This window comes from Mobula hypostoma, chromosome 21 (assembly GCF_963921235.1).
Source record: "Mobula hypostoma chromosome 21, sMobHyp1.1, whole genome shotgun sequence".
NCBI classification, from domain to species: Eukaryota; Metazoa; Chordata; class Chondrichthyes; order Myliobatiformes; family Myliobatidae; genus Mobula; species Mobula hypostoma.
Genome location: NC_086117.1, coordinates 17,426,755 through 17,454,519, shown reverse-complemented (window position 1 = coordinate 17,454,519; position 27,765 = coordinate 17,426,755). Strand labels below are relative to the sequence as shown.

Genomic DNA, 27,765 nt, shown 5'->3' with positions numbered 1-27,765 from the left:
AGCTTGCTACACATCAACCTGTGTTCTCACTTTCAGGAAACACCAAGATATCTCTGTTCGTTAGTGCTCTTAGCAGCTTACCATTGCTGTGTATGTCCTACTGCCATTTGACTTCCCAAAAATACATCATATCACTTGTACCTGATCAACTTTGCATCTCCATCTGTACTCCTGCTGTAGCCTAAGATAATCTTGCTCAATATACACACCACCACCAACTTTCATGTCAACTGCAAGCTTACTATAGACATCTCCTATATATGCACTCCAGTCATTGATATACTGTATATCACAAGCAACCAATGGTCATAAACTTCCAGTTAGATAAGTATCTTTTCATCACCACCCTGTACCTCCTATCACTCTTTCGGATCTATTTAGCCACCTCCACTTCGATCCCATGTGTTTAAACCTTCTAGACCAGCCTACCACACATACTTTGTCAAAAACCTATCTAAAGTCCATTTATGTCTACTATAAGCCTACGGACTCTCACAGCTACCTGGACTATTCCTCTTCCCACCCTGTCTCGTGCAAAAATGCCATCCCCTTCTCACAATTTCTCCGTCTCCGCTGCATCTGCTCTCAGGATGAGGCTTTTCATTCCAGGACGAAGGAGATGCCTTCCTTTTTTAAAGAAAGGGGCTTCCATTCCTCCAATATCAACTCTGCTCTCAAACGCATCTCCCCCATTTCACGCACATCTGCTCTCACTCCATCCTCCCGCCACCACACTAGGAATAGGGTTTCCCTGGTCCTCACCTACCACCCCACCAGCCTCCAGGTCCAACTTATAATTCTCTGTTAACTTCCGCCACCTCCAATGGGATCCCACCACCAAGCACGTCTTCCCTCCCCCCCGCCCCTCCGCTTTCCTCAGGGATCGCTTCCTTCGCGACTCCCTTGTCCATTCATCCCCCCATCCCTTCGCACCCATCTCCCTCCCGGCACTTATCCTTATAAGCGGAACAAGTGCTACACGTGCCCTTACATTTCCTCCCTCACCACCATTCAGGACCCCAGACAGTCCTTCCAGGTGAGGCGACACTTCACCTGTGAGTCGGCTGGGGTGTTATACTACGTCCGGTGCTCCCGATGCGGCCTTCTATTGTGACAAGACTACACATAGATGTTAGCTGTCCTGTGTGATCAGCAGTTGGTCTGCCACCTGTCTTCGGGAGAGAGAGAGATAAGGAAGACAATGGAGCAGCATTTGGAGAGGTGTAATGAAGGGACGGGAGAGAGAGCTGTCTAGAGCGGCTCCCCCTTTGAACCCTGAACTGTTTGAAGTGATGGACAGGCGATTTGGAGATGTGTAGTGAAGGGACGGGAGAGAGAGCTGTCTAGAGCGGCTCCCCCTTTGAACCCTGAACTGTTTGAAGTGATGGACAGGTGATACCCCAGCAGGGGGATAAAAAGGGACAGGTTCGCTAAGGCAGAACACACATGACACCACGAGGTAATGAGATCCTGGAAGCGGTGCCCCCCCCCCCGCAATTCGGCGGGAGTCGTTTGGAAGGCTGGTTGCGGAATCAAGCCTTAGACGCACAGGGTGGAAAGGTACGATCAGCGGGAACCCGGTGTGTGTCCGCCCTTGCTTGGGTGCCAGGTTCACTGCAGAGGATCGACCGCATCTGGAGGAGGGGTCACAGTCGGTGACCTCAGGTGACATCACAAAGGACTCGCCCGAAAGCTGCTTGTGAGCAATATCGCAGGTCTGTGTGTGTGGAAGCCGTTTTGAATGATCATTCGTTCTTGTTCTCTCTCTCCTTCCCCCGACATTGTCCATCGCCATGGCAACGATTACTGCGAACTGAACTAAATTGAACTGGACTTTGTATCACTTTGAAATTGGTCGTTTACCCCTGGACAACGATAGAGCTTGATTGATCCTGTTATCTTAATTCTGTGCACATGTGTGTTTATCATTGCTGAACTGTTGCATTTATTATCCTTTTGATTACTGTGTTGCTTGTTTCTTTAATAAAACTTTCTTAGATCTAGTAATCCAGACTCCAACTGAGTGATCCATTTCTGCTGGTTTGGCAACCCATTTACGGGGTATGTAACATAAGTGGGGTTCTCGTCCGCGATTTTGAACACTAAATTTGGGACGGAGTAAATTGATTGGGTCAAAATTCCCGAAAGAAAGAAAAGACAAACAGCAGAAATGGAGACTGAGGAATTTATAAAGGCGCCGACCTTGGAGGCATTAGAGGATGCCAGGAAATAGGAATTGGTAGCTGTGGCCAAACGGTTGAATCCTGCTAAGGGGAAGTTGACAATGAGGAGAGAGGAGATACACAGAGCTATCGTAGGGCACTATGTATCAAAAGGTGTGTTTCCCCAAGGCGAGCTGGAGGTGGTGTCTATTGAAAAACCTGCTGGAGACACGGTACAGGTGCAGCTTGAAAAACTGAGACTCAAGCACGAGTTCCGGGTACGGCAGTTGGAGCGAGAAGAGAAAGAGAGGGACAGAAAGTTACAGCGAGAAGAGCAGGAGAGAGAGTTAGAAAGGCAAGAGAGAAAGAGGCAGTTGCAGTGAGAAGAGAAGGAGAGAGAGTTAGAAAGGAAAGAGAGAGAGAGGCAGTTGGAGCGAGAAGAGAGGCAGTTGGAGAAACAGAGGGAAAGGGAATTCGAGCTGGAGAAGTTAAGGTTAAGGGCAGAGCAGGGGCTCGTGCCGAACCAAGGTGGAGGGTTCCGGGCGACCCAGGAGGTTAGGCTGGTTCCCCCATTTGACGATACCGACGTGGATCGGTACTTTCTCCACTTCGAAAAAGTGGCTATAAGTCAGGACTGGCCGAGGGATAAGTGGGTTGTTTTGCTTCAGAGTGTACTGAAAGGGAAAGCCCAAGAAGCTTACTCCGCTTTGTCCGCGGAAGATGCCCAGAGGTATGAGGTGGTGAAAGAGGCCATCCTCAGGATTTATGAGTTGGCCCCGGAGGCATACCGGCAGAGGTTCCGGAATGCGAGGAAGCAGTGGGACTGCACTTATTTGGAGTTTGCCCGTGAGATGCAGACATATTGTGAGCATTGGTGTGCCTCGAAGGGGGTAGAGGGGGATTATGACAGACTGCTACAGCTGATCCTGATTGAGCAGTTTAAAGGTTGTGTCCCTGAGGGTATGAGACCCTACCTAGATGAGAAAGAGGCAGCCACGTTAGCCGCAACTGCTAAGTTAGCGGATGAGTATGCGTTGACGCATAAAATGAAGTTTGCCCCGACTAAAGGCTACCAGAAGGGTAGTCAGGACGGCGAGGAGAGTCCGCCGGAAAAGTCAGAAAGTAAGCCGGGGACTAGTGAGAAGGATAAGGTAGACCGGGAGCAGTCTGGTAGGAAGTCTCCTGGGGTTGTCTGTTATAATTGCAGGAAAGTCGGACACTTTGCGCCCAGGTGCTTTGCCCCAAAGAAGGAGACGGGAAAAGGGAAGACAGCGATTTTGACTGGCTGTATCGAGCTGGTACACGAACCACTAGGGAAGGACAGGTCTGCCAAAGTTCAGGAAGGGCGCGAGAAGTTTATCTCGGCCGGATTGGTGTCAGTGAAGGAGGGGTTAAAACCAGTTCCAGTGCGGATCTGGAGAGACACGGGAGCGTGTCAGTCACTAATACTGAAGAGTGTATTAGAGTTTAGCTCAGAGACCCAGACTGGGGAGGTCAAGGTCAAAGGTATTGGGGAAGGGACAGAGACAGTCCCTTTGCACCAGATACGCTTACAAAGCAACCTGGTCTCTGGACTAGTCACGATCGGGGTGAGGTCCGAATTACCGATGAAAGGCGTGGAAGTTTTGCTCGGTAATGACGTCGCTGGGGGAATCGTGTTCCCAGTCGTGAGATTGACAGGTCAGCCTGCCAGCATTGAGGCCCCGCCCATGGACTCACAGGTTCATCACGGGACCGCGGTAGTAAATTTAGCTGAGATGTTTCTGCCAACCTTGTACGAGAAGAGGGTACAAAATGAAAAGAAGGAGTGTAGTGAGACAAGAGGTAGTGAGGGAGCTGGGACAGACGTAGCATTAGCCAGGAAATAATTTGTGCAGACGCAGGAGCGAGACGAGGGGCTGATGGTTTTGGCAGAGACAGCTCTCTCTGACACAGACTTGACAAGGGAACTAGTAGGCTATTGTGCGGAGGAGGAAGTGCTAAGGAAGAAAGGGAAATCAAATCCAGTACCCGCAGACGAGGAATGGGGGGGTGGTGCAAAAGAGTTATGGGGATGAGGTTTTTAACCTGGCCCATGAGGTACCCCCCGGTGGACATTTTGCGGTGCTGGAGGAAACAGTTGGTGGAATCATGAAAGAGGTTTACTGGCTGCTCAGGGGGGAGGATGTTATTGATTATGACCGACGCGAACTGAGACGGTCACAGGCTTTTGATATGCTAACAAACCTAGTTGGGGTTAGCGTGGAAATCAATGAAGCTAGGGTCCCCCCGATAAGAGAGAAAAACCATTTTGAAAAGATGAGTATGGTATTGACCAGATGGGAGAAGGCTATTGTTCTGGCCAGGTCTGCTGATAAGGTCTCTCCCTTAATCTCCGAACAAAGCGACTCTTTAGGAGAAGTAATTAAACGACTCGCACCTGTGTGTTTGATTGCCCTGAGGCGATGCAAAGAACTGGGACGTTGGGTGGTGGCTGTTACACTAGGTCGGCCTAGTAAGCAAATCTATATAGAATGAGTAATTCAGTGACTAAAGGGCTGACGAACACAGAGGTGTGTATTGGCAATTTACTACGGCTGTCTGAAGCCAGCTTGATAGTGAGCCTCGAAAAAAATGAATTCGGCCACACGAGGGTCACTTACCTGGGAATTGTGGTGACACAGGGGCAGCTGGCAGCGATGCAAGCTACAGTGCAGGCTATCGCTGACCTCCCAACCCTGACAGACAAGAGGGCCCTCAGAAGGCTCTTGGAGATGGTGGGGTACTGTAGGAAGTTTTGCAATAACTCTGCGGTCACTACCCCTCCCCCTCCTACTAAGCCCTTGCGAGAGAAAACTAAGTCGGAATGGGACGACCCTTGTTATTGTGGTCCGGGACAAAACCAAATGAGAGGTTACATTGATCGCAATTCATCAGTGTTTTTGGCCATTATGAAGTTTGCTAAGTTGGAGCCTGGTCTAAGGGATTATAAATAACACATATAAAAGGGACAGAAAATGTGATGGCTGACTGTCTGTCAAGGTGTTGACAACTTCAAATTCTCTGTATTAGCCAAATAGCTGATAAAGATGTATATTTGTGTGTATCAAATAATGTACTCATGTTTGTAATTTTTACCCCGGTAAAAATCCTTAAAAAGGGGGAAGTGTGACAAGAATACACATAGATGTTAGCTGTCCTGTGTGATCAGCAGTTGGTCTGCCACCTGTCTTCGGGAGAGAGAGAGATAAGGAAGACAATGGAGCAGCATTTGGAGATGTGTAATGAAGGGACAGGAGAGAGAGCTGTCCAGAGCGGCTTCCCCTTTGAACCCTGAACTGTTTGAAGTGATGGACAGGCGATTTGGAGATGTGTAATGAAGGGACGGGAGAGAGAGCTGTCTAGAGCGGCTCCCCCTTTGAACCCTGAACTGTTTGAAGTGAGGGACAGGCAATACCCCAGCAGGGGGATAAAAAGGAACAGGTTCGCTAAGGCAGAACACACATGACACCACGAGGTAATGAGACCCTGGAAGTGGTGCCCCCCCCCCCCGCAATTCGGCGGGAGTCGTTTGGAAGGCTGGTTGCGGAACCAAGCCTTAGACGCACAGGGTGGAAAGGTACGATCAGCGGGAACCCGGTGTGTGTCCGCCCTTGCTTGGGTGCCAGGTTCACTGCAGAGGATCGACCGCATCTGGAGGAGGGGTCACAGTTGGTGACCTCAGGTGACATCACAAAGGACTCGCCCGAAAGCTGCTTGTGAGCAATATCGCAGGTCTGTGTGTGTGGAAGCCGTTTTGAATGATCATTCGTTCTTGTTCTCTCTCTCCTTCCACCGACATTGTCCATCGCCATGGCAACGATTACTGCGAACTGAACTAAATTGAACTGGACTTTGTGTCACTTTGAAATTGGTCGTTTACCCCTGGACAACGATAGAGCTTGATTGATCCTGTTATCTTAATTCTGTGCACATGTGTGTTTATCATTGCTGAACTGTTGCATTTATTATCCTTTTGATTACTGTGTTGCTTGTTTCTTTAATAAAACTTTCTTAGATCTAGTAATCGAGACTCTAACTGAGTGATCCATTTCTGCTGGTTTGGCAACCCAGTTACGGGGTACGTAACACTATATATTGGCGTGACCCGACACAGGCTGGGAGACCATTTCACTGAACACCTACGCTCTGTCCGCCAGAGAAAGCAAGATCTCCCAGTGGCCACACATTTTAATTCCACATCCCATTCTCATTCTGATATGTCTATCCATGGCCTCCTGTACTGTCAAGATGAAGCCACACTCAGGTTGGAGGAACAACACCTAATATTCTGTCTGGGTAGCCTCCAACCTGATGGCATGAATATTGACTTCTCTAACTTCCGCTAATGTCCCTCCTTCCCTTCACACCCCATACCTTATTTATTTAATATATATTTATATATTTTTTATTCCCCCCTTTTTCTCTCTCTCTCTCTTTTTTCTCCCTCTGTCCCTCTCACTATAACTCCTTGTCTGCTGTCCATCCTCTGGGCTCCCATCCCCCCTTCTCTTTCTCCCCAGGTTTCCCATCCCATGATCCTCTCCCTTCTCCAGCTCTTAGATCCACCCCTCCCCTCCTGTCTTCTCCTATCATTTTGGATCTCCCCCTCCCCCTCCCCCTCCCACTTTTAAATCTCTTACTACCTCTTCTTTCAGTTAGTCCTGACGAAGGGTCCCGGCCTGAAATGTTGACTGTACCTCTTCCTATAGATGCTGCCTGGCCTGCTGAGTTCACCAGCATTTTTTGTGTGTGTTGCTTAAAGTCCATTTATACAATGTCCACAGCCTTGTCTTTGTCAATCACCTTAGTTACCTCTTCCAAAGCAATTAAATTTGTGATTAATTAGTAATTATCAGCTAATCTTTCAGGCTGTCCACATTCTGGGTTCAAGTGTTTTAGTCTAGATGTTATCTGGCATCATATAATGAAATGTGGATGCTCTTTCCTTCAAATGCCTATGACAGCTGGCAAAGTTACAATAGGCTGCGGAACTTGTCATTGGTTTGAGAGATGTTTCAGAGATGTTTGGAAAAAAAGTTACTGCAATTCAATTGGACAATTAAAACAACATTAAATAGAATAAGTTAACTTCAATCATTTACACCAAAGTAAATCAAAATTATTTCATCAGAAGTAACTAACTTTCTCTTTTGTCTCCTTATTTATAGACATTGAAATCAATGGGGTGTGATTTTAGCAAAGATTTCAGCCCTTTAAGTCCATCTGCAGTCCTGGAGTTACATTTTGTGTAATTCAGGGATGAAGGGCAGAACTCTTCACATCTGGCCCTTTGTTTAGACTTAAAAATACAGATACACCAACAGATAAATTTCTTGATACAGATTTTGGGATGTTAATGAGACTATACTTTTAAGAAATCCAGAATGAACAGCTCTTTCCCAAGTCCAGATTTTTTTTGCAAGCAAGCCATAAATAACATTTTTGTTTATCCACTTTAAATGAGCTTCATTGAATATACTGCTGTTTTTAACCAAGGCATTGTTGATCTCTGATTAAGTTGTCTGAGAAGAGTGGAGCCTGGTAGTTCTGCGTAATATGCAGGTTTTGTATTAAAGATGAAACAAAGGACTACTTTCTGCTGATGGCACAGTTTAACTGATTAATGTTTCTTAGGGGCCTCAGTGTGCCTTTGTTTCATAATGGAAATTATTGTGTATGTATTACTCAAAGTCAGGAGCCATGAAGAATCTAATACTGCTGGTCTTAAAGTGAATAAGATAGCTATAATTCAGTGAAAAAATAGACATAGAATATATTGTCAATGGATTTTATTAGATGCGTTTACTTAGTGAGCTTCAGTGCGATAGAAATAGCTCTACAAAGCCAATTCCAAGCCAGGAATAAATGGGGAAATATAATTTATTCACCAAATGTGTTATTTATGTTCATCACTGTATTGTTATAGTTGGTATAAATATGGATTAACCTTGTAATATATTACTTAAGAAAGAAAGGCTACTTCAAAAATAAACAGAATATACTCCAAAGTAGTTAAGCAGTGAGAGAGAGCTGATGTTTCACACTGATGACCTTAACTCAGGATACCACACACAGGCTTGCCAGATTAAACCAGCTGAATTGAAAGACCTTTATAGTTGTTTACTTAAAATAAAGGGTCGCAGTTTGAAGTATTTTAACCCACAGTTCCTACAGTTGTTCTGCTTGAGAAAGATAAATGCTGGAGGAACTCAGCAGGCCAAACAGCATCTATGGAAAAAACGCAAACACGAGGAAATCTGCAGATGCTGGAATTTCAAGCAACACACATAAAAGTTGCTGGTGAACGCAACTTTTGTCCCTTAAGTCTTCTCTTGCATTTCTTATACTTGTGCTTTACTTGATCCAACTGCTTATACCTATGTGCACCTCCTTCTTTTCATTTACCAGGGCCTCAAATACAAAGGTTCCCTAAATCTGTTAGCCTGATCTCTTATCCTTACAGGAACATACAGATTGTGTCTTATTCCTTTCAGACCCATGCATCTCCTAAAATACATTTTAACAAAAGTAATGCTTGAAAAAATGCATAAATTTATGCAATTGCTTCAACTCTAGATTCTAAAGTCAGCCATTCATAATACAAAACATAGAGCATCATTACAAAAAGCATATGAAAAAGTGTTCCCTCTCAGTTCCTAAATCAATCTTATGCTGTCATCTTTTCAATCGCTTCTATCACTACCAACGCAACAAATTCAACTTCTCTACTTACTTTACCAAGAGAACCAAAAATAGAACTCAAAAAGCAAATATTGGAAATCTGAAATAAAAACAAAAAATGTTGGAAATATTCAGCAGGTCAGGCAGCATCTGGGGTAAATGAGTTAATATTTTGTGAACTTTCATCAGAACTTGGTAAAGTTAGAAAATCTAAGTGTGCTTTACACAGAAGGAACAGTAGGGGAAATGGGGTTGGGGAGGGGTATGTGTCTGTCTTGAGGTCCAGACAAGACAGAATAAATGTCAGAAGGTGTTTGTCTCAGCCAAGAAAGGCTGATGTAAGCTGGCATTCACAATTCACCTCTCTGGAGGAAGTATAAATAAAAGGAACTGAATGGCAACACGAGAGAAAAGAATGCAGAACATGAGGTTAAGTACATAGCAGATGCTAAGAATCAGACACAATGGAAAATGAATTATCGAGGATCTGAATCAGCAGCAATGAAGAAAGAAAATTTGAGTTAAAGTTGCAAGTTCTGACATATTCAAAAAGATTGGTTATCTGAGATCGTTGTTTAAGCCCCCTGAGACTCTACTGTGACAAATGGGAAGAAATCAGAATTTTATGTCAGGCTTCATAGTAATAGTGCATGATTTCAGAGGGTAAACAAGACACACTCACAGTGTGGTGGAAAATTAAACTCATAGGAATAGCTGCTACGAATATTAGAACTCTAGGGAGAGGAACCTAGGAGTACAAGTATAAACTTTGTGAAAGCAGCATCATAGGTAGACAGAGGGTGAAAACAGCATTTAGCATGCCAGACTTCAGTCAGGGCATTGAGTATAGGAGTTGGCAAATTATGTTGCAAATGTATAAGTAGTTGCTGAGGTTGCACTTGGAATACTGTCCACAGTTTTGGTCAACCTGTTGTAGGAAAGCTGAAGTTAAACTAGAAAGGGTATAAACAGATTTAAGGTTAGTTCCAGGACTAGAGGCCTTAAGTGAAAGGCTGGATCTTTATCTGGCCCCCACCAAGAAGGCCTCAAAACTTCCTGTTTCTTTCTGGACACCAGAGCCAACCAGTTCCCCTCCACCACCACCACGACACTCCATCTGGCGGAACTTGTCCTCACTCTCAATAATTTCTCCTTTGGCTCCTCCCACTTCCTTCAAACAAAAGATGTAGTCATGGGCACTCGCATGGGTTCCAGCTATGCCTGCCTTTTGCTGGCTACGTGAAACAGTCTGTTCCAAGCCTACACCAGTGCCACTCCCCCACTCTTCCTATACTAGATCAACAACCACATTGGTGCTGCTTCATCAACTTTGCCTCCAACTTCCACCTTGCCCTCACATTAACCTGGTCCATTTCTGACACCTCCCTCCCCTTTCTCGATCTCTCTGCCTCTATCTCTGGAGACAGCTTATCTACTGATGTCTGTTACAAATCCACGGACTCTCACAGCTACCTGGACTATACCTATTCCCACCCTGCTACTTGTAAAAATGCCTCCTCCTTATCTCAATTCCTCTGTCTCCATTGCATCTGCTCTCAGGATGAGGCTTTTCATTCTAGAACAAAGGAGATGTCCTTCTTCAAAGAAAGGGGCTTCCCTTCCTCCACCATCAACGCTGCCCTCAACCGCATTTCTTCTATTTCGCACACATCTGCCTTTACCCTATCCTCCCACCACCCCACCAGGGACAGGGTTCCTCTTGCCCTCACCTACCACCCCACCAGCCCCCATGTCCAGCAAATAATTCTCTGTAACTTCTGCCATCTCCAACAGGATCCCACCACCAAGCACATCTTTCCACCTCCCCATTTTCTGCGTTGCGCAGGGATTGCTCCCTACGTGACTCCCTTCTTCATTCGTTCCTCACCAATGATCTTCCTCCTGGCACTTATCGTTGCAAGGGGAATGGCCCTCACTGCTATGGCCTTGTATATCGGTGAGACCTGATGCAGATTGGGAGAAACTGCACCAGCCACCTATGCTCCATTCGCCAGAAAAAGCGGGATCTCCCAGCGGCCACCCATTGAACTTCTACTTCCCATTACGACATGTCAATCCATGGCTCCTCTACTATCGCAATGAGGCCACACTCAGGTTGGAGGAGCGAAACTTTATATTCCATCTGGGTAGCCTCCAACCTGATGGCATGAACATCGATTTCTTGAACTTCCGGTAATGCCTCCCCCCTCACCATTCCCTATCCCCTTTCCCCCCTCTCACCTTATTTCCTTGCCTGCCCATCACCTCTCTCGAGTGCTCATCCCCCTTTTTCCTCTCTTCCATGGACTTCTGTCCTCTCCTATTAGATTCCCCCTTCTCCAGCCATGTATCTCTTTAACTTCCCAGCTGTTTACTTCCCTCTCCCGCTCCCAGTTTCACCTATCATCTTGTGCTTCTTTCTCTCCTCCCCACACCTTCTAACTCTGACTCCTCATCTTTTTGTCTCCACTCTTGAAGGGTCTTGGCCTGAAACGTCGACTGTACTCTTTTTCCATAGATAGCAACACACATAAAAGTTGCTGGTGAACGCAGCAGGCCAGGCAGCATCTATGGAAAAAAGTATGGTCGACATTTCGGACCCAGATCCCTCATCAGGACTGATGACTTCTCCAGTTCTTATGAAGGGTCTCGGCCCAATTGTGCGCATGCACCAGTTGTGCATGCAGCCTGTTACAGTTGCTCCGTGGTTTCTTACTTTTAAACTTTTTAACTTAGTTATTTGTTGTATTTTTTTTTCTCATGGTTACATGTTGAAGCTGCACCCTCTCTAACATGCTGGTGGAGAGAGTTTTACTTGTTTTTTTAGCGCTGGAAATAGTTACATTCGGACACGTCTCGTTAGCGTGGCAGCAGGATGGCCGCATTGTTTATTCCAGGGACCAATTGATTGCGCTCATGCCCGCCGGTTTAGCGAAGAGAGCAACGGACATCCCGGCTGAAATCTGGAGGAAAACACACAGAGGATGCAGAGGGGGATCAAAAAGGCAAGAGAAGAGGACTGGGTCGAGACAACAGAGGCTTTTGGAGAAGAGAAGTTATAAGCCGTGTCTCCCCTCTCTTATCATGGGAAATGTGGGATCGCTGGGGAATAAAATGGACGAACTGACTGTGCTTGTCAGGAGTCAGAGAACATTTCGGGAGAGCATTGTCATGTGCTTTACTGAGACGTGGCTCCGCGAGGACATACCCGATCAAAGCGTTTCCATAGAGGGCTTCCAGACCGTTCGAGCTGACCGGAATTGCACTGACAGCGGTAAGCATAAAGGAGGGGGGCTTGCGGTTCTGGTAAACAACAGATGGTGCAATCCTGGGCATATTACGATCAAGGAACGTGTCTGTAGCCCAGATATTGAACTTTTTGCTGTTGGACTCCGGCCATATTATTTGCCAAGGGAAATCTCGCATGCAATTGTGGTTGTTGTGTACATCCCTCCCTCTTCCAACCCAACGTCGATGTGTAACATCATTTACACCATCATAGCCAGATTACAAACCCAGCACCCGTGTGCCCTCATTACCATATCGGGTGACTTCAACCAGGTTACCATGGCTAGAACACTGCCCAACTTCACGCAATCTGTGAGCTGTACAACCAGAGGGGAGAGGACTCTGGATTTGATGTACACTAACGTTAAGGATGCATACAGCTCCTCTCCCCTCCCCCCACTGGGAAGGTCAGATCACAACCTGGTGCATCTAAAACCCTGCTACGTGCCTCTGGTGAAGAGTAAACCTGCAACCTCGAGGACAGTGAGAAAATGGTCGGAGGAGGCTTATGAGGTGCTCCAGGGTTGTTTTGAGGTGACAGACTGCCAGGCATTCTGTGAGCCACATGGAGAGGATATTGATGTGCTCACAGAGTGCATCACTGATTACATCAACTTCTGTATGGACTGCAATGTTCTGACAAGAACTGTCCTTTGTTATTCAAATAACAAGCCATGGGTGACGAAGGACATTAAGGACATCCTGAACGCTAAAAAGAGGGCGTTTAGAGATGGAAACAGGGAGGAGCTGAGGGCAATACAGAGGGACCTGAAAGCCAGGATCAGGGAGGCTAAAGACAGGTACAGGAGGAAGCTTGAGTGGAAACTCCAGCAGAACAACATGAGAGAGGTCTGGAGGGGGATGAGGACCGTCACTGGGTCCGGCAAACTAGCAACAGAGGAGCTGAAGGCAGTGTGGACACCTCGGGCCAATGAACTTAACCTGTTCTTTAACTGATTTGACATTGTGGCCCCTGCCCATCCCCCACATGAGCCATCTGTTGTCGGCCCCCAACCAACACATATTCCACTCTCCCCTCCTACCCCCCCTCACAGTCCCCCACCCTGCTCTCATGACTATACTCCTTCCCCACACGAAACCACCACGGTGGGCTTCACAGCTGAACAGGTGAGAAGACAGCTGAAACGTCTCAACCCAAGCAAGGCTGCAGGACCTGATGGTGTCAGTACCAGGGTGCTCAAAGCCTGTGCCCCTCAGCTATGTGGAGTACTTCACCATGTATTCAACCTGAGCCTGAGGCTCCGGAGGGTTCCTGTACTGTGGAAGACGTCCTGCCTCGTCCCTGTGCCAAAGACGCCGCGCCCCAGCGGCCTCAATGACTACAGACCAGTGACGTTGACCTCCCATATCATGAAGACCCTGGAGAGACTTGTTCTGGAGCTGCTCCGGCCTATGGTCAGGCCACACTTAGATCCCCTCCAGTTCCCCTACCAGCCCCGACTAGGAGTTGAGGATGCCATCATCTACCTGCTGAACCGTGTCTACGCCCACCTGGACAAGCCAGCGAGCACTGTGAGGGTCATGTTTTTTCACTTCTCCAGTGCGTTCAACACCATCCGCCCTGCTCTGCTGGGGGAGAAGCTGGCAGCGATGCAGGTGGATGCTCCCCTGGTGTCATGGATTCTTGATTACCTGACTGGCAGACCACAATACGTGTGCTTGCAACACTGTGTGTCCGACAGAGTGATCAGCAGTACTGGGGCTCCACAGGGGACTGTCTTGTCTCCCTTTCTGTTCACCATTTACACCTCGGACTTCAACTACTGCACAGAGTCTTGTCATCTTCAGAAGTTTTCAGATGACTCTGCCGTAGTTGGATGCATCAGCAAGGGAGATGAGGCTGAGTATAGGGCTACGGTAGGAAACTTTGTCACATGGTGTGAGCAGAATTATCTGCAGCTTAATGTGAAAAAGACTAAGGAGCTGGTGGTAGACCTGAGGAGAGCTAAGGCATCGGTGACCCCTGTTTCCATCCAGGGGGTCAGTGTGGACATGGTGGAGGACTACAAATACCTGGGGATACCAATTGACAATAAACTGGACTGGTCAAAGAACACTGAGGCTGTCTACAAGAAGGGTCAGAGCCGTCTCTACTTCCTGAGGAGACTGATGTCCTTTAACATCTGCCGGACGATGCTGAGGATATTCTACGAGTCTCTGGTGGCCAGTGCGATCATGTTTGCTGTTGTGTGCTGAGGCAGCAGGCTGAGGGTAGCAGACACCAACAGAATCAACAAATCATTGGTAAGGCCAGTGATGTTGTGGGGATGGAACTGGACTCTCTGATGGTGGTGTCTGAAAAGAGGTTGCTGTCCAAGTTGCATGCCATCTTGGACAATGTCTCCCATCCACTACATAATGTACTGGGTGGGCACAGGAGTACATTCAGCCAGAGGCTCATTCCACTGAGATGCAACACAGAGCATCATAGGAAGTCATTCCTGCCTGTGGCCATCAAACTTTACAGCTCCTCCCTTGGAGGGTCAGACACCCTGAGCTAATAGGCTGGTCCTGGACTTATTTCATAATTTACTGGCATAATTTACATATTACTATTTAATTATTTATGGTTTTATTACTATTTATTATTTATGGTGCAACTGTAACGAAAACCAATTTCCCCCGGGATCAATAAAGTATGACTATGACTGAAGCGTTGACAATACTCTTTTCCATAGATGCTGCCTGGCCTGCTGAGTTCTTCCAGCATTTTGTGCATGTTGCTTGGATTTCCAGCATCTGTATATTTTGTCTTGTTAAAGATAAATGAGGCCTTGATTCTTGTCTTCACTGAGATGTGCATTGGAATCATTTTGCGACCAGTGCTTCTAGGTAAAAGAGTAAAGGATTTAGCTTCTCCAACAAGATTTATAACTGAGCTGTGGTGAGATTTAGTAATCGACTGGTGTTTAGGATGGTAGCCAAATTATTGTGTAAATAGTTTATTGTTCCATTAAGATTGTTGCACAAGTAACCATTGTTTTGCCATTTTAAAATTCTTTTCACATATGAATATCTAAGCAGGGTGGTATCTAGATGTAGGAATCTATCATATTTACTAAATAAAGTATCAATTCCATTTTGAAACGGTAATTTTTACTTTTTACTTTTGTCACTTTTTCTTAGTAAGCATGTAGACTACAGATTTACTGAAAAAGAGCACAATTTAGAAATTAATTAGTGAATGAGGGTGTCATCTGGATTTCCTTTGTCAATCCTATCAAGAGGTTGTTTTTAATCAGTGGATTATTTAAAGGCAATGTAGAGGAATGATAGAAAAGTATGTTTCAAAAATGGTTAGAATTGATTGCAACATTTTCCCCACACTTTGTTAGCTATTTTAACAATTATGTTTCCCTATTTATTCATGCTAACCTCATATCACTATTTCCAAAGTCATTGTTAGCTAAGTAAGCCTCTGCTTTTTGTTGTTCTTGCAACAGTAGGTCAGTTGAGTTTTTAACAGTTGAGATATCGATTGCATAAACAGCAGGAGCCCTCTATTATCTCATATAAATTATCAGCCAATTCCTCCGAGCCCAGGAAGTGGGTAACGGAATTTGTGGACAGACCACAACCAAGACTAAACCTGTTCATGTGTGGTGTTACACATGCTATTTTTCCTGGCAGTTTCCCAAAGAGACAATAAGAATTGGGAATTTTAAGCTCTTTTATTTTTATTTCTCCCTGTCATGGATGACAGAGACCCACCATTTTACTGCTATTTCCCTTCCTCAGATAATCTTTCAAATGAAAGTGAAGGAAATATGGCACCTAATTCTTAGTGGTACAATATATTTATTTATCAGGTGACCACATTAAATTGAATGAAAACAGGCTGATATTTCATCTGCATGACTTTAAAAGCAGCTTTATATGAGAAGTAAAGGAACTAGAAATAAAGATTTCAATTTCACAGTTCTTATTTAGTGCAATCAGTGATCCATATAGTGGATTTGAAGTAGTTTTGGTGAAATAAATGTGTGATGGTCATGAATATTTAGGTTCATCCTTCTGTTTTTGGTTATTTAGATACTAGAATTACAAATTTTGGTCTAACTGGCTTAATTTTATAGCTTGGGAATACCTTGGGTTTATAAGAAAAGCTACATGTTATAAGGTGCACTCCTAAGAACTTAATTCTTAAAATGACCCGTAGTAAGGAAATAACCTTCCAGTTAGGGAATGTAGTAGATTCAATATATTGCTGGAATTCTGGAAAAGTGCAAATGCTATATCCTTGTATTAAAAAGGTAGAATTAAGGGTTAACCCAGTAATTATAGACTCATTTTAACATCAGTAGTGAAGACAATTTGAGAAACAACAATTTGGCACAGAATTTGCAGTCACTTGGACAGAATGAATTGATCAGAGAAAGTAAGTATAGAGGAAAATCATGTCTAATTTGATAGAGAATTTTGATTAAATGGTGTCATATGTCATAAAAGAAATGCGATACATGTGGGATGCATGGGCTTCCTAAAGGCATTTGGTGCCACTTAATGGGTTTGTCTTCAAGATTAAATACAATAGCATAAAAAAGGATATAATGGCTTGGGGAAAATTGAGAGTAGCAGTTTTGTTGGGACTGGAAGGAAGTACATGATGATCTATACAGTTCAGTACTCACTAAATGTCTGCGATATGGACTTAAGTGCACAAGCACAATTACCAAATTTGCTGGTGAAACAGAACTAAGAAGTGGATGAACTCTGAGGAGACCAGTAATAGACTTTAAGTAGATATACACATGCTAATGGAGTAAGCAGATGGATAGCAGATGAAGTTTACGCCAAGAAATGTGAAGTGTTACCTTATGCAAGAAGAATGAGCAGAGGAGATGTTGGTTTGAGGGCATAATTACAATCAACTCTTCTCTCAGCTAGGACCTGGGCCCTCTGCAATTTGCCTACTGCCGCAATAGGTCTACAGTGGATCCAATCTCATCAGCTCTTCACACGGCTGTGGTTCACCTGGACTATACTAATATTTACGTCAGGCTGCTGTTTATTCACTACAGCTCACTGTTCAACACAATGATTCCTACAGGTCTGATCAAAAAGCTGGGTCTCTTTACCTCCCTATGGAACTGGATCCTCAGCTTCCTCATTGGAAGACCACAGTCTATGCGGATCAGAAATAACATCTCCACCTTGCTGATTATCAGTAGTGCCACACCTCAAGGATGCGTGCTAAGCCCACAGCTCTACTTTCTCTACACCTATGACTGTGTGGCTAGGCACAGCTCAAATGCCATCCATAAATTTGCTGACAACACAACTATTGGCAGAATTCCAGATTGCAACCAGAATGCCTGCAGGAGCGAGATATATCACCGAGTTGAGTGGTGTTGCAGCAACTATCTTCCACTCGGTGTCAGTAAGACCAAAGAATTGATTGTGGACGTTAGAAAGGGTAAGATGAAGGAACACACAGTAGTCCTTATAGAGGGCTCAGAATTGGAAAAGGTGAGCAATTTCATGTTCCTGGGTGTCAATATCTCTGATGATATATCCTAGGCCCAATATATCAATACTGTTACAAAGAAGGCATGACAGCAGCTATATTTCCTTAGGACTATGAAAAGATTTCACCCTCAGAGCGGATCTCCCACCTGGTGAACTGCCTCTCTCACTTTCCACCTCCGTTGTTTGCGCCACCCTGAGCAGGGTGAATGTACGGAAGGCAGCTGGTCCCTATGGAATACCTGGCCGTGTGCTCAGAGCCTATGCAGGGCAGTTGGCCGGGGTCTTCACGGACATTTTCAATCTGTCCCTGGCCCAGGCAGTTGTCCCCACAAGCTTCAAGATCGCCACCATGGTGCCAGTGCCGAAGCATTCCTCTGCCACAGGCCTGAATGACTTCCACCCAGTTGCACTCACCCCCATCATTGCAAAGTGCTTTGAGAGACTGGTTCTATCACATCTGAAATTCTGTCTGCCCACTTCCCTGGACTCCCATCAATTTGCCTATCGCACCAACAGGTCAACGGAGGACGCCATCTCCACGGCGCTTCACTTTGCCCTGGCCCACCTGGACAGCCCCAACTCTTACGTCAGAATGCTGTTGATTGACTTCAATTCGACATTCAGTATTGTGATCCCCTCCAAGCTGATTGCCAAACTTCGCCAGCTTGGTATCAGCTCATCCCTCTGCAATTGCACCTTGGACATTCTGACTAACAGACCCCAATCAATTAAGTTAGACAACCTCTCCTCCTCCACTCTCACCCTGAACACCGACGTACCTCAAGGCTGTGTGCTGAGCCCTCTTCTGTACTCCTTTTTCACCTATGACTGCGTTTCTGTACATGGTTCTAACTCCATAATCAAGTTCGCAGACAACACCACGGTGGTTGGCCTGATCAGAGGGGATGACGAGGTGGCCTATAGGGATGAGGTCCAGCACCTGGCCGCGTGGTGTGCCGACAACAACCTGGCCCTTAACACCCAGAAGACCAAGGAGATCATTGTGGACTTCAGGCATGCTAGGATCCACACTGACATCCCCATCTACATCAACGGAGCTGTAGTGGAGCGTGTTTTAAGCTATAAATTCCTTGGTGTCCACATTTCCAAGGATCTCACCTGGTCCCTGAACTCCTCCATCCTGATCAAAAAGGCGCAACAGCACCTTTATTTCCTGCGGAGCATCAAGAAAGCTCACCTCTGTCCCAGGATACTGATGGACTTTTACCGCTGTACCATTGAGAGCATACTCACCAACTGCATCTCAGTGTGGTATGGCAATTGTCCCGTATCGGACCGCAAAGCACTCCAGAGTGTGGTGAAAACTGCTCAACGGATTATCGGCACCCAATTGCCCACCATTGAGAACATCTACCATAAACGCTGCCTGGGTAGGGCGAAAAGCATTATCAAGGATGCATCTCACATTAACCATGGACTTTTTACTCTCCTCCCATTTGGTAGGCGCTGCAGGAGCCTCCGCTCCCGCAGCAGCAAGCACAGGAAGAGCTTCTTCCCTGAGGCTGTGACCCTGCTGACTCTCACATCACAGCGCTAAGCAATATTGCACCCATTTTGTACTGTCTCATTACTTTTATATTTGTGTGCTGTAGCACTTACTTTTTATTCACAGTTATTTTGTAAATAACACTATTCTTTGCATTTCTGGTTAGATGTTAACTGCATTTCATTGGCTTTGTATCTGTACTCAGCACAATGACAATAAAGTGGAATCTAATCTAATTTGGTATGTCACCAAAGACACTTGCAAATTTCTACAGTGGAGGGCATTCTAGCTGGCTACATCATTATCTGGTATGAGGGCCCACTGCACAGGATCGAAATAAGCAGCAGGAAGTTGTAAACTCAGAAATCTCCATCATGGACACTAGCCTCTCCAGCATCCAGGACATCTTTAAGGAGTAATGCCTCAATAAGGCAGCATCCATTATTAAGGACCCCCATCACGCATTCCCCCCCCTTACAGTTTTTTTTTAATGTATTGCCATGTACTGCTGCTGCATAACAACAGATTTCATGACATATGCCAGTTATATTAAACCTGATTCTGATAACTCTGAATAGGCACAGAAATCAATAAATCCGGTTTAAAAAAAATCACAAAGAAGAGAAAATCTGCAGAAGCTGGAAATCCAAGCAACACGCACAAAATGCTGGAGGAACTCAGCAAGCCAGGCGGCATCTCTGGAAAAAAGTACAGTCAATGTCTCAGCTCGAAACGTCAACAGTACTTTTCTCCATAGATGCTACCTGGCCTGCTGAGTTCCTCCAGCATTTTGTGTGTGAAATCTGCTAAAATGCATTGTTTCTTGGAAATGAGGAAGAGCTGCACAGGTTGGGAAGATGGTCTTTAAAAAGTTTATGGGATCCCCATCTTTATAAAGGGATTCTTTAGAATACAAGAGAAGGAAGTCACATTGAATTTTTGCAAACACTGCTTTTGTGTTTGAAGGCTTTAGGGAGGGTGAAGAGGAGAATTACCAAAAATGAATCAAGAAATTAAAGCTTCAGTAATGTGGATTGATAAGTGATGTTGTGTTTGAAGAAGATCTGATCAAGCTATTTAATATGTGGAAGAAATTTGCTGGCTTTTGGCGAGAGGGTGAGGAAGTGAGGATAGCTGAATTGTTCTTAAATAGAGCTGATAGGACTCGATAAGCCAAATGGCTTCCTTCCATACTGTAAACCCTTCTAATCCTTTGTATTTTTTCATGATCTTGAATTGCTCAGTCACCATCTCCTGCATTTTTGATGTCCAAAGATTCCTTGTTTTTGTCCTCCAATATTTGCAAGTGCCCTCAGATAGTTATTGCCCCCAAATATCATTTTGTTAAAGCAAAATAAACAAGATGGTCTGAGATTGAAATACAGATTGTTGATCAAATGATCATTTGTGAATATTTCTAAACAGGCTCGGCAGCAGGCCCTCACCCGACACCAGATGGCATCAGATAGTAAGGGAGAGTATCTCAGTACTCTTCAGAGCTTCAATAAGGAACAGCATGAACATTATTACACAAACATACCAAATATATTCCAGGTAAGCTGAAACCATGTTATTTTAACACACAGGATATAAGGTTGTAATGTTGTAAGCTACACAGCAAATGTTCCATTTTTTGCTTGAAAATCATTGAACTAGACGGGAGGGATCTTTTAATGACTTAACACATCCTCTGTATAAATGGTTTGGTCTCAAAATGTATTTTATGAGGACTACACTTTGTATCTGTCACACCTCAGGCATCATACATCAGCCATGGTTGTTATATGCATTTCCTCTATGTATCCATCTTTCAATTGAGGTTACAAATCAATTGTTATTGCGTTTATTTACTTAGAGCAACTGGTCTGTAGTCCCAGTTGGATCATTACTTTTCAACTTCATAATACTTTGCTCACTACTTATGGCACTATCTTTCATCCCTCCAACCTGCACATTCAACACGCTTTCCATTGTAATTTCTGTCACTATAAGTGAAATGTCCACACCAACTGTGCTCCCGTTTCAGCATTCCAAAGGGACAATTTCCTGTATGATTCCCTAGTGCACCATTTTCCTGCCACCAACACCTGATTCATTCTCAAGGCACCTCCCTTGAAACCATGCAACATTTTTCCATTTATGTGTTTCTTCCCCTATCACCTCCAGGTATCCAGACACTCCTTCCACATAAAGCAGAAGTTCACTTGGGTTTCTTCCAATTTAGTGTATGCATTCATTGCTCATCTTCTGTCTTTGGCTTCTTACACAGTTCTATCAAAGCCTAACATCTAGGGTATGCTGCAGCTCTTGTTTATTTTTATATATGGACAAATGACTGGTTTGTTGCCCGGTAGCTGTGGTGTTCTGTATAACATAGAATGTTACAGCACAGGCCTTTCGGCCCATGATGTTGTGTCAACATTTTAGCCTACGCTTAAGATCAATCTAACTTTTCCCTGATACATAGCCCTTCATTTTTCTATCATTCATGTGCCTCCCTAAGACTTTCTTACTTGGCCTTCATGTATCTGCCTCTACCATAATCTCTAGCAGGGCTTTCTACACACCCACTACTCTGTGTTTACAACCTTACCTCTGATATCTGCCCCTATACTTTCCTCCAATCACCTTAAAATTATGCCCCCTCCTATTAGCCATTTGGGCACGGGGAAAAAGTCTCTGGCTGCCCACTCGATCTATGCTTCTTATCATCTTGTATTCCTCAAGGCAGAGGAGTGGGGATGACTGAGAGAATTGGATCAGCCAATGATTGAATGGCAGAGCAGACTTGATGGGCCGAATGGCCTACTTCTGCTCCTATATCTTTTGGTCTATCAAGTTATTTCTCAACTGCCTTCACTCCAGAGAGAAAAGCACTAGCTTGCTCAACCTGTCCTCATAAGGCAACCTCTCTAGTCCAGGCAGCATCCTGGTAAATCTCCTTTGCACCCTCTCAAAAGCTTCCACATCCTTCCTCTAAGGCGATGACCAGTACTGGAAACAACATACCAAATGCGGTCTAACTGGGGTTTTATAGAGCTACAATATTATCTCACGGATTAATAAAGGCCAGCACACCATACACCTTCTCAACAATCCTAGCAACTTGCAGAGCAACTTTGAGGGATCTGTGGATGTGAACCCCAAGATTCCTCTGTTCCTGCACACTGCTAAGAATCCTGCCATTAACCATGTATTCTGATTTCAAATTTGACCTTGCAAAGTGAATTACTTATTTTCCCGGGTTGAACTCCATCTGCTGCTTCTCAGTCCAGCTCAGCATCCCGTCAGTATCACTTTGTAATCTATGACAGCTTTCTACAGTATCCACAGCTGCACCAAATTTTGTGTCATCTGCAAACTTACTATCCAGCCCTTAAATGTTTTCCTGTCCCTCTATCCTCTTTCCTCACCCTCTGCTCATACCTGCTCCAGATGGATAAATTGCAATTAACGAACCAACAAGTCTTCATTGCTATAAAAGTAAAATAAACTGATGCTGAAAATCTAAAACAGAAACAGAAAATGCTGAATGCACTCAGCAGGTCAAGTGGCATCTATAGAGAGAAAAACAGAGATGACTAAAAGCCGAAGACCCTTGAGAAGCTTTTTACCACACTCGTTCAGGTGCCATCATCTTCAGTCTCCTTTGTTCACTTCCCTATAACAAACATTTCCGTTGTTTTTTCCACTCTTTACCTTATCTACACCTTAAAGCTTAGTTGTTTTCTAACTTCTGATGGAAGGTCACTGATCAGAAATATTAACTCCGTTTGTCTTTCCAAGGATATTGTTTGACCTGCTGAGTATTTCTGACGTTTTCTGTTTCTGCATTGATATTATAACCTAAGTAATCACAACAGCATTAGATTCTTCAAACAAAGTTCTATCAGATTGTTTATTTGTAGTTATATATGTCCAGGATTGCTAGTTTCCTTTGGGATTGATAAAAGACTGTCTTACCAGCAACTTTTTTTTAAAAAACAACAGAATTTCCAAGGAATGCAATTTTAAATTTGTTATGAGGAAAATTTTCAGGACTAAATTTACCTTGTAGCATGGACAAAGTGGAAGCTGGATCAAAGTTATAGCTTTTCAAAAAAGTAATTCTTAGAAGTAGATGTTGTTGGCTAAGGCACACTGAAATAACCATTTCTATCCTAGGGAAGTGGAAGTGAACAGTCATGTTCAACCACTACCGTCCTTGTGGTGAAGGGAACCCTCCTACATTGCTGCTTAGTAACACATTCTAAAATGTTGATACTGTGCCAATAACTGCATGGCAAACTATTTACAAGTCTTGGAAGTGCAAGCAGTTTATACAGGAGCTTGAATCTGGGTTCTTGTCCTTCTAGGTCATGGAGGTCATATACTGGTGAGTTTCTACTGTCAGAGAACACAAGGAAGCTGGTGCATTGCATTTTGAGCTACATTGATGACTGCATTGGTGCTGCTTCATGCACCCATTCTGTGTTCTTCAATTTCGTCAACTTTGCCTCCAACTTCCACCCTGCCCTTAAATTCACTTGGTCCATTTCTGACTCCTATCTCCTCATTCTCGATCTCTCTGTCTCCATTTCTGGAGACAAAATGTGTACTGATATTTTTTTTAAACTTAGGTATCTTGACTATCCCTTTTCCTGTCCTGTCACCCGTTAAAATGCCATTCCCTTTTTTCAATTTCTTCATCTCTGCCGCATCTGTTCCCAGGATCCGCACTCACTCCATCTTCCCACCTTAATAGAGACAGAGTTCCTCTTGCCCTCGCCCACCATCCCATGAAACTCCATATCTAACACGTCATTTTCTACAACTTCCACCATCTTCAATGGGACCCTACCACCAAACACATCTTTACTTACCTCCCCACTCTCTCGTTTCTGTAGGGATCGCTCCCACTGTGATTTTCTGTCCATTCATCCCTCCCTCCTGGCACATATCCCTTCAAACAGCTGAAGTGCTACACCCGCCCATTCACTTCCTCCTTCATCTCCATTCAGGGCCCTAAACAGTCTTTCTAGGAGAAGCAACACTTCACCTGCGAATCTGTTGGAATTGTCTACTGTATCCGGTGCTACTGATATGGCTTCTTCTGCACTGGTGAAACCCTATGTAGATTGGGGGACCACTTTGTCGAGTTCCTCCGCTTCATTCATAAAAGGCGGAATTTCCCAGAGACCAGCCATTTAAATTCCTATCCCTATTCCCATCCCGACGCGTCAGTGCATGGCCTTTTCTGCCACACTCCGACTGGAGGAGCAACACTTCATTTTCTGTCTAGGTAGCCTCTAACCTGATAGTATGAACATCAACATCTCCAATTTCTAGTAATTTTTCCCCCCTCCCCTTCCCTCTTCTTCAATTCTCCCTCTGGTTCTTATATCTTATCCTCACCTGCCAATCAAATCCCTTTGTCAACTCATTCTTCCCTTTCTCTCTTGGTCTACTCTCCTCTCCTATCAGATTGCTTCTTCTCCAAGCCTTTCCCTTTTCCAACTATCACCTCCCCACTTCTTACCTCATCCTCTCTCCCCCTTCGACCTGGCTTTACCTATCACCTTCTAGCTTGTCCTCTTCCTCCCCCCCCCCACCTTCTTGATCTGGTTTCTACCCCCCTCCTTTCCAGTTCTGAAGAAGGATCTCAGCCAGAAACACCAACTGTTCATTCATTTCCATAGATGCTGCCTGACCTGCTGAGTTCCTCCAGCATTTTGTGTGTGTTGCATTGCATTTTGTTTTTGTACTGGGGATTTTGGAAACTATAAATTAAGAGCTCTGTTTTATCTTCAATCTTCTGAAATGATTGAATCATTGCCATTATGATGTTTTAATTCAGTCAGGATGCACTCTGCCAATTTAAAAAGAAGCCACATAATTTTACAAGGGAAATGCATAAATGATGTGGGCCTTTTCCTGGAGCCCTTTTACCATTTAAACCAGCAGAATAAACACAGTTTATTCATTAATTCCAAATATTAATTGATCTTCCAGAAAATTCAAGATCTGGATGAGAGAAGAATAATTAGAATTGGAGATTCAATGAAGACCTTTTCTGAAGTTGACAGACAAGTCATTCCTATCATTGGAAAATGTCTTGATGAAATCACAAAAGCCGCTGAGTGTATTGATGAAAAAAATGTAAGTTATGTGACAATGTTTTACTAAATATTGTATATGAATTTTTTTGAAACTTCAAGTCAAGAATTTGTACGTTTTTGCACTGTTATCCATTGCCAGAAGAGTGCAGCTATTTTTGCTGAACATTAAAATCTTCTTTCTTATACTGAATCAGTCTGGTAAATGTAGTAGCTGTTGTGGAGGCACCATTTTGCTGAAAACCTTCACTTCCTGGCTATAATAGATGTAAGGTATATTGGTGATATGTACACACTAGGTGACATTTAAAACATAATACAACTGTTGGTTTGTATTTCACAATACTGAACAAACAGTTCATTTGACATCTGTGGGAACATAGATATGTTATGATTTTGGGTGTCACCTTACAAAGCCATGGGAGGTGCAACAGGAATGTTAATTCTCAGAAAAAGGAAAGAATTAAAATATGTAACATACATCAAAGTTGCTGGTGAACGCAGCAGGCCAGGCAGCATCTATAGGAAAATCCCCCTCCAGCTTTCAAATCCCTTACTCACTCTTCCTTCAGTTAGTCTTGACGAAGAGTCTCAGCCTGAAACGTCGACTGCGCCTCTTCCTATAGATGCTGCTTGGCCTGCTGCGTTCACCAGCAACTTTGATGTATGTTGCTTGAATTTCCAGCATCTGCAGAATTCCTGTTGTTTGAATTAAAATATGTACTGCCATCCATCTGGAAGCATTACCCTGATCCTTGATTTGTGCAAGTGGTGTGAACTTAGTTTTGTATTGGAGAATCACATTAAAGATATTTATAGAACAAACACACACAGACAAGATTGCTGAACACTTCCCATTTAGTCCACAAATGCAGAATAGCATCCTTGTTTGTCCACTTTGCTCCTTTCCCATTCCTACTGTGACCTTCTAAACTGTAGCATTGGTAGCAAATGGAAGTTTTGACAATATTATCTCATTTTAGGCACTATACATCCTTTTGGTCTAAGGAATGAATTTAGAAACTTGAAACCCATGTCTTCATACTCAGAACTGTCTAAAGTCCATTTAAACTTCAGTTATAGTCCATAAAGACCTCCGTTTTTTCCAAACTTCCTCCCTGATTTATTTTTTCTTATTTTCCAGGCCTCAACTTTTATTTATTTGTGCATGTGCAGACTGAGCCTTATGTGTTTTTACAACAGGCTTACTCCCAAAAACTAGTTATTTATCCCTATTGGTTTAGTGTCTATTGGAGTTCTTTGTTGCTTAGCTATCATAATATCACATAGAAATACATTGTGTCACTCTGAAATGAGACTCTGTGACTGATTTTGCTGTATCAAAGCTTTCCCTTCTCCGCTCCTTATCTAATCGTCTCATCGTATCCTTCATTTCCTTTATTCCTTGTGTACCCATTCAGTTAAATAAACCAATAATATTTGCTTTAACTACAGTTCATGGTGGTGTGTTTCATATTCTATAGAAAATGCTAGAAATACTTCAGCCATATCTGTGGGAAAAGAAACAGCTATTCATGTTTGTGATCCTTCTCAAAACTGGGCAAAGGAGCAACACATTAGTTTGAAGTTGCAGAGAAAATGGGAAAGAAAAATGGATGGAATAAAGGAACTTCCTCTAGTATGGTGAGACTGGATGACTAGTATGGCAGTAAAGATCAAATCAAGTTTGTTTATGTGGTGTGAGACAAAGGGATATACAGTATACAGAGAGCCAACCTGAAATGCAAAGAAAAAGGAAAAATTGAGAAACGAACCCACAATATGACAGGCAATAATGATCAGCTTTCATACAATCAGAATGACTGTATGAAAATACAGTCAGCTGTATAAAGCTTGAGAATACAATATTGTGTCCTGCAGGTTGCAATGTACCCAGGTGTGTTCACTCTTCAACCGTAGGCTGGCTTTAGCTGTTTTGTTGCTGGCATTATGGCATCCTGGTAACAGAAGTAAATAATTCACAGTATTAGTCTTGAAAGAACATTTCTGTTTAAGTCTTGTTTAGTTATTGACAAAATGTCAGTTTTAAATTTGTCTTTGCAGAATTTATGTAGAACTAATCACTAATCTGCAGAATTTCTTTCTGAAGTTATTTCAATATGAATAGATCCAAGATTATAATGTTGAAAAGTAAGCATACATTTAAGAAGCTTTATTTTGAGTTACTTACTAGTATTCCATAAGACAAAAATCTTAATGACTGTTAGGATACTTTTTAAGTGTCTTGAAATCTGTAATGCATTAGTATCATGGGAGAAGTTAAGATACTTATGAACAAAATATGGTCTAACCTCTTTTCTAGCCAAGTTAGTTTTAGTGCTGATGTCATTGAAAATTATATTTAGAAGTGAAGTGAGTTGGCGTGCAACTTGGTGGATCATTGTATGACTTAGTTGTTTTGATCATTCTTCCCTTTCATTATGGACTGGAAGCACTGACATTGGAGATATGGCAAAAATCAGCTTTCACCAATGTTGGTATATTCTGCTCATGAGTCAAT

The 27,765-nt window shown here is 43.8% G+C and overlaps 1 protein-coding gene across 12 annotated transcripts in view; it reads left to right on the top strand.

Annotated features, from left to right (window-relative positions):
• LOC134359827 (formin-binding protein 1) overlaps nt 1-27,765 on the top strand; it is a 223,553-nt gene that overhangs the window by 124,295 nt on the left and 71,493 nt on the right. For all 12 annotated transcript variants that reach the window (XM_063073538.1, XM_063073537.1, XM_063073547.1 and 9 more), the window contains exons 7-8: nt 20,575-20,703; nt 25,141-25,287. In XM_063073538.1, coding sequence (XP_062929608.1) covers nt 20,575-20,703; nt 25,141-25,287 — 276 coding nt within the window. The remainder of the gene's footprint in view (nt 1-20,574; nt 20,704-25,140; nt 25,288-27,765) is intronic.